The sequence below is a fragment of the Marmota flaviventris genome, chromosome 1 (assembly GCF_047511675.1).
Source record: "Marmota flaviventris isolate mMarFla1 chromosome 1, mMarFla1.hap1, whole genome shotgun sequence".
NCBI classification, from domain to species: Eukaryota; Metazoa; Chordata; class Mammalia; order Rodentia; family Sciuridae; genus Marmota; species Marmota flaviventris.
Genome location: NC_092498.1, coordinates 213,986,693 through 213,997,646, shown reverse-complemented (window position 1 = coordinate 213,997,646; position 10,954 = coordinate 213,986,693). Strand labels below are relative to the sequence as shown.

The following is a 10,954-nucleotide window of genomic DNA, read 5'->3' as shown; positions in this document are numbered from 1 at the left end:
AAGATTTAAAAATAAATTTTCAAAAACTATACAAGGTAGGTAATTATTTACAATTTGGCAATTCCCAAGAGTATTTACTATTTCCTTGACTGTTTATTGTTATTTTTTCATTGTTTTCTAATTTAATTACATTGAAAACTTACAATGAATGAAACTTTTTCCCTCATGTGGCTGAAATAAAGGAATTTCAAGCCACTTATCAGGAATGAACAGACAGTCCATGAAGAGGAAATGAAGTGGTTGTGTGAAAGGCTGAGCTCTGGGGCTTTCTTTGGGGTTAAATCTTAAAACTATAAACTTGATGTTTTGAGATCACAAATCCATTAAACAGTTTTAGTAGGCCAGATGTAGTAGAGAGTCAAAGAACAGAAAAAGAGTGAAGAGTCATTTCACATAGCAGATATTTTATTGATATTATATGGGTTGATTCAAAAAACCTGCATAAAATTAAACTCTTCAGAGGAGTTGATTGATGTTACATCATGTGTCCTCCAAGAGCTCATGTGTAAGACAATGCAAGAAAAATTAGAAATGAAATGTTTGATTTATACGAGGCTTCACCTAATCAGTATATTAATTCTCTGATAGGAATTAACTGGGTGGTGACTGAAGGCAGATAGAGTGTGGCTGGAGGAGGTGGGTCCCAGGGGGCATGCCTTTGGAGTTTCTATTTTGTTCTTGCTGAGAAAACACTCTCTACACTTTCTGGGTGACCCATTCCAACTGTACACACTTCTGCCAGGATGTTCTGCCTCACCTCAGGCAAAACTAGGGAATGGACTAGGCCATTGATGGCTAAGACCATGAGCCCCAAATAAATTTTTCCTCCTCTAAAATTGTTCTGTCAGGTCTTTTGGTCACAGAAATGAAAAACCTGACTAAACAATTTCTTACAGCTTATGATTTTTATGACTCGTACAGGGCACAATATTGCCACTTTTGTGGTCAGTGCTATATTGATATTGTGCACTGAATCATTCATATTTATTCAAATTTTAAGTTTACAATGACAAGGATGTTTAGTTTATATTCTATCATTTTTAAAGAAAAAAATACGAATCCACACAGGAGGCCAATGAGAAGTGGAAAGAACGATGAGATCCCTTGCAGTAAAAGGGCACATGCTGCTCTCTGGTCAGGATCCCTAACCCTTGCTCTAGTATTCAGGAAAATAAGTCCTTGCACAATTGTAAAAATCTTGTCAAAGAATTTTGTCCAAAGGCCTAAAAATAAAATAAGGTATATCAAACTGCTTCTTAATTTCCCTTAAAGGAAGGTCTTTCCTCATTAACTATTTTTTCCTTAAACAATAAGACATATTTCATTGTGATCATGAATTTCTCTCCTCGGTTGCTGGACTTCAAACATTGCTCAGTTCAATATCTCTAAGGTGAGTATGAAAAGAGGGTTGGATGAGTGATAAATGGAAATGAAAGAGTGTGCAGAGGCTGGGTGTTTCACTACTGAGCATTATTATTGAAGGTGCACAGACCTAAGTGTGAGAACCTTCCTTGTGCCTGCCTGAATCACAAGTATACAGAGTGACGGGTGCTTATTTTGTTATTTTCTTTTTCTCACCCTCATTGCTTTTTCAAAATGTGTTCAAGAAAAATAGACACACAAAATCTAACCCATGTCTCTGAATTCCAACTCCTGAGCCTGTCACGGATCCAGACCTGCAGCCCATCCTCTTTGGACTGTTCCTGTCCATGTGCCTGGTCACAGTGCTTGGAAACCTGCTCATCATCCTGGTGGTCAGCTCTGACCTCCACCTCCACAGCCCCATGTACTTCTTCCTCTCCAACTTGTCCATGGCTGACATCGGTTTCATCTTGACCACAGTCTCAAAGATGCTGGTGAACATCCAGACTCACAGCAGAGTCATCTGCTACATGGGCTGCCTGACACAGATGTCTCTTTTTGCCATTTTTGTCTGTATGGATGACATGCTTCTGACTGTGATGGCCTATGACCAGTTTGTGGCCATCTGTCACCCCCTGCAGTATTCAGTTATTTTGAGCCCTTGCCCCTGTGGCTTCTTAGCTTTGGTGTCTTTCTTGCTGAGTCTTTTGGACTCCCAGCTGCACAGTTTGATGATTTTAAAAATTACCAGCTTCAAGGATGTGGAAATTTCTAGTTTCTTCTGTGACCATTCTCAACTTCTGAATCTTTCCTACTTGAACACCTTCTCTGATAACATTGTGAAATATTTATTTGCTGCCATATATATCCTTTTTCCCATCTCAGGGATCCTTTTCTCTTACTACAAAATTATTTCCTCCATTCTGAGGATCCCATCCTCAGGTGGGAAGTACAAAGCCTTCTCCACCTGTGGCTCTCACCTGGCAGTTGTTTGCTTATTTTTTGGAACAGCCTCAGGGGTGTACCTTGGATCAGCTGTGTCACATTCTCCCAGAAATGGTGCAGTGGCCTCAATGATGTACACTGTGGTCACTCCCATGCTGAATCCATTCATCTACAGCCTGAGGAACAGGGACATTAAAAGGGCCCTGAGGAGGCTGCAAGTAAGACAGTCTAATCTCACCCCTTGTGGTGTCTAGTTGCAATATGTGTTGGAAAATGCAGGAAAGGTAAATACGTGGTTCTGTCAATATTCCCCTGTGTCTAATTTCTCACCAAGTTTTATAGGAGAATGGTTGGAACTCATGTTGGGAAAGGATGTTTGGAAGTTTTCACATTGGGAACAAATATTTAGTTTGCTGAGATAAAAAATATTGGCGATAGTTGATAGTGATTGTTTCACAACTCTGTCAATATTTAATGCCCCTGAGACATGCAATTGGCAATGGTAATTAATGATTCCAAGTATTTGTAACTTAAAATTTCCATAATGAAAGTGGACTTTATAAACCACTATGTTTAAAAGACAATTAAAGAAATCAATAGTACAAATGGACTTCTTTTTCCATTTAAATCATGTTTAAATGACATAAGCTGTTGTTCATTTTTTACCCTTCTTCCTACCAAATCATTATAAGGACATCTTAGAGTCTGTGATAATCGCCTCTTGGCCAGTAGAAGTTGTGTGCATTGAGCCTCCAATAGTCAATGAGCAGCCTGTGCCTCCAGCATTTCAGCTTGATGGCTCCAGTCAGGTGGACCCCATCCTGGGTTTCTTCTCACCCCGGTTGTGTCTTAGGAAGCCCCTACCTGAGCGTGCACAGATGTCAATCCTAAAGATGAGGTGGGAGGTGCCTGGGTACCAGCCATGTGGAATCCACTATCCTTAGTCATGACCACCTGAGCCAGTGTAAATAGGTAACTGCTGAGGGAGGTGAGGATGGAGGAAGGACCAAAATGCAGTGTGGCTGCCCAGAGGGGAGAGTACTGCACAGTGTCAGCCATGGGGACTGAGAGTCGAAGCATGTGTGTGACATCCATGATTGTGGTGAGCATGGCGGCAATCTCACTACAGTTTTCCTTTCCTCCCACACTGATCCTTCTTACCACACACTGTCATCCACATGGAGGGAATGTGCTTCTTCATGCTGTCCTTATCACCTTTATGAAGGTGATGAGGAGGAGGTGGACCTGGATGAGGATAGCACATGATCCTTCTGTGACCCTTCTCATGATCCTTCCCTGAGAGATCCCTGAGTGCCAGGCACTGAACTGTGTACTATGTGTAGATTATTTAATTCATCTGCAAAATCTTCACCAAGGTATAAGTGCCATGATATTTTATTTGACAGAATAGAGAGGATCACAGTTTTTAGTAACTGTGTTAGGAGTTTGGTCAAATAACAAGGCATGTGTGAAATGCACTGTGGGTTTGACTCACATGGCATCTGAGCAGGAAAGTGCTGGCAGGTTGTCCCCTCCACAATCAGCCCTGTGTTTCACTTTACTGTGACTGAAGGATGGGACCCCTTTCCTCTGCACTTCCCTTCCAGATTTCTGGTAGAGCCCAGGACAAAGCAGTGAGTAGCATCAGTTGCACCAGTTCATGAAGAATGGCTGAGAGGGGACAAAGGTCTATGGTCAGGTGGGCCAAGTAATCCACCATAGACTTCCCATTTCCCCTACTCCAGCAGACCCATGAAGCTGTCTCATACTCTTGCATTCTGGTAAATAGTCCTCTTATCTGAATAGGAGATAAGCAGGTCTTTACTCTTTAGGAATCTTGAAAGAGCTAGGATAACCAGAGAGGTGCCTGTAGCTAAGACCTCTGGATTCAGCTTAAAATATTCTGATGGTTGGAAAACAGTGAAAAAGATTAGTGCATCAAGTCCAGGAAGTCACAATGTAATTTTTACTGCTGTTGGCTGAACTCCTCTTTCTGCAACAAAGGCAGGTTGTTACTGTATTTGAAACCACCCGAGCTGGTTTCTAATTGATACAGTATGATGTGTCAAATGCATTCTATTATCAGGTGTAACTAATCAGAACAACATTAAACTACAAAACAAACCATCAGGGTGATGAAGATGTGATGCAGGTATAAATTATAGACCAAAGTCAGATGGTTATAATTAATATGGAAAGGCTAAACTTGCAACTATTCCACTGAAATATTTTTGAACTCAAGTTACTCTTTTTATATTTCTATAATTTTGCATCTTTATATATCCTTATTTAAATATATGATGTATATTTGAATGCAATGACCATCTCCCTTTTATTTCTGCTTCTCCAGAGGTTGTACCATGTTAGGCACAGAGGAGATAAAAAATAAAAATGCATTGAATACTAGCTGTGTGCACAGGTCCTGGCCTTCCTTGCTCAATGGGGTTTCAACCCCCTGGTGCTCTCCTGTCTGTACCTTCCTCCTGCTCAGGAATGTCCCACAGAGCCAGAGACTAGACTGAGCTTCTCTTGTTTGGGTCTGTGTCATGGACACCAGAACCCCATACTTTCCTTAGCAGCATCTACAACCTTCAATTACTCACAAACAATGGCAGGAAAGTCCATGAACCTAGGAGAAGAAAGTAGAAACAGAGGTAAGTGACAGGAGACTCTTAGAGCTTTGTCTGAGACACATTGTACTTTCACATTACTCCAATACGACAGTAGAATCCTTTGACAATTATTATGAACAGTGCACCCACTATTTTTTAATGAGTGAATGCTTAATTTAAAAAAAAAAAATTAAAGACCAAATAAATGTCATTAAAATGTATACTTCAGATGGTTCAAGTAGTAATGTCTTGTGATTTATATTTTAACCTAATAAGAATGGATCTTAAAAGCTGGTGTAGCTATTAAAAACTCAGAAGTGAAAGAAGTAATTGAGTAACAAGGTTCTTCCCAATTACGGCTAGGGTCCAAATCTTAAGTGATCTTCATTTTCTTTTCTTCATCTTCCTGCATTAATGTTGGGAAGTCCTTAGAGATGGCATAACATGGAACAATTAGTCTAATTGTGAGCTCTGTGCATTGAGCTTCCAAGGTCCTATATTAGTCCGCAGTCAGCCTATGCCTACAGCCCTTCAGTGGATGGTTCCTGACCAGTGAGTTGCATGGCTGTGTCCCCTACTGTGGTTCTGCATTGGGAAGCACCAGCTGACAGCATATTCACGGGAATGCTAGGCACAGAGTCTGAGTCTTTGTTGGGCACCAGGTATGGGTGGGTCTTGGCATGTGCACTTCTTTTTTTTAATATTTTTTTAGTTGTAGATGGACACAATATCTTTATTTATTTATTTTTATGTGGTGCTCTGAATCGAACCCAAAGACTCACACCAGCGAGGCAGGCACTATACCACTGAGCTACAACCCCAGCCCGGCACGTGCACTTCTTTGTCATGAGCCAGCAGAGAACCAGCACAACCCAGTAAGTGCAGAGGGAGCCTTCGGATACAGGAAGAAACTATTGTTTCTGTATCACAAGGACAAACATCACTTTGAGTATCCAGATAGGCAAATTCCAGCATGTCAATTTTCATGTCTGTTGCTTGTGAAGCTTATGATTTTATTTTAGGTAAGATATGATTTGCATCCCCCTCCCACTGGTTCTATTTCCCATGGAAATCTCACCCACAACAGCAGAAAGTGGGTTCTTCAAAAGGGTTCCCAAAGGTCTACAAAAGAACTATGGTGGTGGTGATAGGATGATGAGGAGGATGAGAGAAGCTAGAGCATCTTGATCAGAGGTGCAGGGCTTCCCAGGCTCAGGTGCTGAACAACATGGTCTATGCAATCTCTTTCATTTCATGTATATCACCCTGCTCCGGTTATGCATGCCCAATTTATTATTCCTTTACAGTAATCAATGAAAAACATTATATTTATGCAACTTCCTCTTGTTTGTCAAGTAGGAAAGAGCAAAGCGTTGTGTGCACTGGGCTGTCTAGCCATGGACACAGGGCATCACAGGAGAATCCAGGCAGGCTGTCCCATCAACAAGCCAAACAGCCCTTCCTCTTCCCTGTCACTGGAGAAAGAGAGCCTTGTCCTCTGTGCTCTTCCTTGTGGGATTTCTGGGTATCACAGGGGAGAACAGTGGGGGTGCCTGATCCATGCACTATGGAGGAACAGCCACAGGTCACAGGAGAGGTCACAGTAGGGGAGGCTGATGATCATTCAGCACAGATTGTGCTTAGGCCCCTCCAGAACCTCCATGAGCTCACCACATTCCCCTCCATGCTTGAAAAGTGTATTCTTAAAGGAAAACCTAATATTGAGTCTTGATATTATTCTCACAAACCTGGAAAGTCTTTAAATGTATACCCAAGATATAACTGTAGTTAAGACCTCATGACATAGGTAGAAACCTTTGTTGCGTGGGAAAGAAAAAAAATCTTGTTGATGGGTCTCAGATTCTGTCAGTCCTCTGTGAAGTAGGTCAGGTCACTAGTGTCTGGTTTCAGAATTGTCATCTGAATTGATTTCCCATTGATGCAAATATGGTAAGGAATTAATAGGTACTAGGTGCTCTTTGGGTCAGAAGGGTCTACATTATTTCCTGTACTGTTCTTTTTGCTGTTATCCAATTCAATCACAGTGAGAACTGAAAAATAATGAACCCACAATTGGCTTAAGTGAGAGAATTGGAATCCATGTTTCTGAAATGACCAGGCTGTCCATGAAGTGGAAATGAGGTGGTTGGAAATGAGACCTGAGATTTGGGGCTGTCCTTGTGAGATAGTCCGAAACTATGAAACTTTGGGGTTGAGATAAGAAAACCATGAAGCGGTTTTCGTAAGCCAGATGGTATACAGAATTAAGAAAAAGGAAATGAGCAAGGAGCCTTTTGATACAGCAAATATGTTAATGATATTATACGGCTTGATACAAATAAAACTGCATAAGATTAAAGTATTCAAAGTGTTCCTTATCACTTAATTTTTCAATATCATCTAATTGTGCCACAGTCGTGGTCAGTGTTACTATTGATTATATGCATTTAACTCAACCATATTTATTGATATTTGAACTTTGCCAAAGACAAGGCTACTTATTTTATATTATCTAATCTTTGAACAGTAAACTTAAATCCACAGAAGAGGGAAATGAGGAAACCAAAGAATGATGGAACTCTTTGATTGTCTTATAGCCATTCTTTCTGACTGTGACTCATCACCCTCAGTTTATTTATCAGAGATTGGAGTTCAGATGGTGTCTTAGAAGGAATAAGTCAACAATATTATCTCAGTACTTAGAATTTAAAAAAAAAGGTAAATTGGACTGGTTCTTAATTAATTTTTATAAAGATATTTTTTTTCTTAATAGGAAAGCCATTATTTATTCTCTGTTTTCCCTCATACAGAAGACTATATTTTACTGTGATCATGAACATCTTCTTTCTAGACCTGAGTTTCTATCATTGCTCAGTTCAATGTCTACAAATATGTAGAAAAGAGGGGTGAAAAAAATTTGTCACAACTTCTTAGAAGAAAACAAGGTAAATCGAACTGATTTTTCAGTAACTTATGAAGATTATTTATTCTTCATAGGAAAATTATTACTTCTCCCCCACTTTTTTTCTTAAACAGTAGACTATATTTTATTGTTATCATGAACTTCTTGCCTTTGCTCCTGGGTTTTTAACTTTGTTCAGTTCAATGTCTCCAAACAGGGTGTGGAAAGAGGAGTGAATGATGGAGAGAGCTACAGTGAGAGTGTGCAAGACTGTGTGTTTTACTACTGAGAACTATGCTGAGGGTGTGTGGATCTCTAGTGTGAGCAGCTTCCTAGTGAATACATGAATTCAAATGGACAGAGTGAGGGGGGACCGATGATGTTTTTTTGTTGTTGTTGTTAACACTCTTTGCCTTTCCCAAAGGTGTCCAGAAACACAAAATGTAACGCGCATATCAGAATTCCATCTCCTGAGCCTCTCAGAGGACCCAGACCTGCAGCCCCTCCTCTTTGTACTGTTCCTGTGCATGTACCTGGTCACAGTGCTTGGGAACCTACTCATCATCCTGGCTGTCAGCTCTGACTCCCACCTCCACACCCCCATGTACTTCTTCCTCTCCAACCTGTCCTTGGCTGACATCGGTTTCTCCTCCACCACAGTCCCAAAGATGATCATGAACATCCAAACTCACCACAGAGCCATCTCCTATGTGGGCTGCCTGACACAGATGTCCTCTTTTATCTTTTTTGGATGCATGGATGATCTGCTTCTGACTGTGATGGTTTATGACAGGTTTGTGGCCATCTGTCATCCTCTGCATTATCTGGTCATTATGAGCCCTCGCCATTGTGGCTTCTTAACTTTGGTGTCATTTTTGCTGAGTCTTTTGGACTCCCAGCTGCACAGTTTCATGACCTTAAATATTACCAGCTTCAAGGATGTGGAAATTTCTAATTTCTTCTGTGACCCTTCTCAACTGCTGAATCTCTCCTGTTCCAACACCTTCTCTGATAACATTGTCAAGTATTTTCTGGGAGCCTTCTATGGCCTTTTCCCCATCTCGGGGATCCTTTTCTCTTACTACAAAATTATTTCCTCCATTCTGAGGATCCCCTCCTTAGGTGGGAAGTACAAAGCCTTCTCCACCTGTGGGTCTCACCTGGCAGTTGTTTGCTTATTTTTAGTGACAGCCTCCACAGTGTACCTTGGATCAGTTGCATCACATTCTCCCAGAAATGATGTGGTGGCTTCTGTGATGTACACTGTGGTCACCCCCATGCTGAACCCCTTCATCTACAGTCTGAGGAACAGGGACATTAAAAGTGCCCTGTGGAGACTGTACAGCAGGTCACTCTGATCTCAGCAACTTTAGAGTCCAGTTGCAATATAAATTGCAAAATTTCTGCAAAGCTAAACCTCCAGTTCTATTAATCTGCATATTCACTAATTATAAGGATTTTAATAATAATGGGTTTTTAGTGCAATGGGTGTAGCCAGTGTTGGGAAGAAATGTTTGGGAGTTCTTTATGTGGGAATAAAGTATCACTTTGGAAAAATGAAAGATTTTGGAAATGATGATGAATATTTCATAGAAATACTGATGTGATTAGTGCTGCTGTTGATCAACGTACTTGGGAATGATGGAAATTATCATTTTTGTAACTTAATTTTCCTGGAACAATAGTAATTAAAAAGCTAAAATGTTTTAAAATTTAAGTTAATATTATAGAACAGCCTCTTCATTAGTAGATATGAATTTTAAATGCTCATTCATGTTCATTTTCTCCTCCTCGTCTTCATCATTAATATTAAGAAGCTCTTAGAGTTGTTGATGTGCTTCAAATACTTGGTAATTTAAGAGAACTATGCACTGTTTCTCCAAGGTCCCATAATAGTTAACCATCAGCCTGTGCCTCCAGGCCTTCAGTGTGAGGACCCCAGTCCAGTGGGCTCCATTCCTGCCTCTCCTCCTGCTGTGGGTATCTGTTAATGGAGCTCCTAGCTGAGCCTGAGTTGACACCTCGAGGCTGAAGTGGGGCCACTGGGCACCAGGTATTTGGAGATTTGGAGCTGCCCTTTTTAGTCCTAAGTCAGGAAAGCCCAGGGTGAATCTGTAACTGCTGTTGGAGGGGAAGGATGGAGGAAGGACATCCCACAGCATTATTTCTTCACCATCAGGAGGAGCATTCAGTTTGTGTACCCAGATGGGAGAACAAGGTGCAGTATGATATTGTGAGTTCACATGCCTGGTTGTGGTGAGCTCTACAGGAAGCTCATGGAAAGTCCTGCCTTACTGCCACACTGACTCTTCTTTCCATACACTGTCACCCACAAGAGGAGAATGTGTGTCCTTTTAAACTGTCCTCGACACTCCAGAAGGTCTAAAGGTGAGGATGAGGATGAAGATGAGGATGAGGATGAGGAGTGCATCCAAACATTACGAGGCTTTACTGAAACAATTTTGTATGCCAGATTGTGAGTTCTGCCTTATTTGTAGATGGTTTAAATTCCTGTGCAGGGTCTTCCCCAGGTATAGGTTATTTCATTTTAGAGAACTGAAAGCAGCACAGGTGTTTATGTAATTGTGCTAGGTTTTTAGGTTGAATAATTGAGGCTATGTTTGAATTCACTATAGATTTTAGTCACATGGAGTCTTGTTAGGCCAGTACTGGCAGGTTGTCCACTTCATAGGTGACCCTGTCGCTCCAGGATGGGACCCGTTTCCTGTGCACTTCTGTTTGGAATTTCTTGCCTACCAGGTCCCAGGACAGAGCAGTCAGTGGCATCAGGTGCAGCAATTTAGGAAGAATATCTGAGATGAGCCAAAGATCTCAGGTCAAGTGGGCACAAATAATCCAGCATGGACTGTTGGGAGCAGCAAATAAATAATTGCTTTGAACTCCATGTCCTTGGAAAGCTTGACTTCTGCATCTGGGCATCTTTCCATGGGAAGGTGTAGAAGAACAAGCCCATTTGTAGGTGCTCACTATTAATGGGGCCAATTCCATGCCTGGCATGGAATTTATGAGTTCCATAGCTTTGAACTTAGATGCCCACTAGCCTTGGGTAGAAGAGATTCCAGTGCACCTAAACAGCCTTGAGGCCCAGCTGCCTGCAGAAGGAAGAATTACT

The 10,954-nt window shown here is 41.2% G+C and overlaps 1 protein-coding gene and 1 pseudogene across 1 annotated transcript; both read left to right on the top strand.

The window, feature by feature from the left end:
- The first annotated feature begins 1,596 nt into the window (after positions 1-1,596).
- LOC114107493 (olfactory receptor 7E24-like) lies at positions 1,597-2,561 on the top strand (annotated as a pseudogene).
- A 2,919-nt stretch (positions 2,562-5,480) lies between these two features.
- Positions 5,481-9,179, top strand: LOC114107547 (olfactory receptor 7E178-like). Its single transcript, XM_027954963.2, has 2 exons — positions 5,481-5,581; positions 8,246-9,179. Exons 1-2 carry the CDS (start codon positions 5,481-5,483, stop codon positions 9,177-9,179), a joined length of 1,035 nt encoding a protein of 344 aa, XP_027810764.2.
- The last annotated feature ends 1,775 nt before the right edge of the window (positions 9,180-10,954 follow it).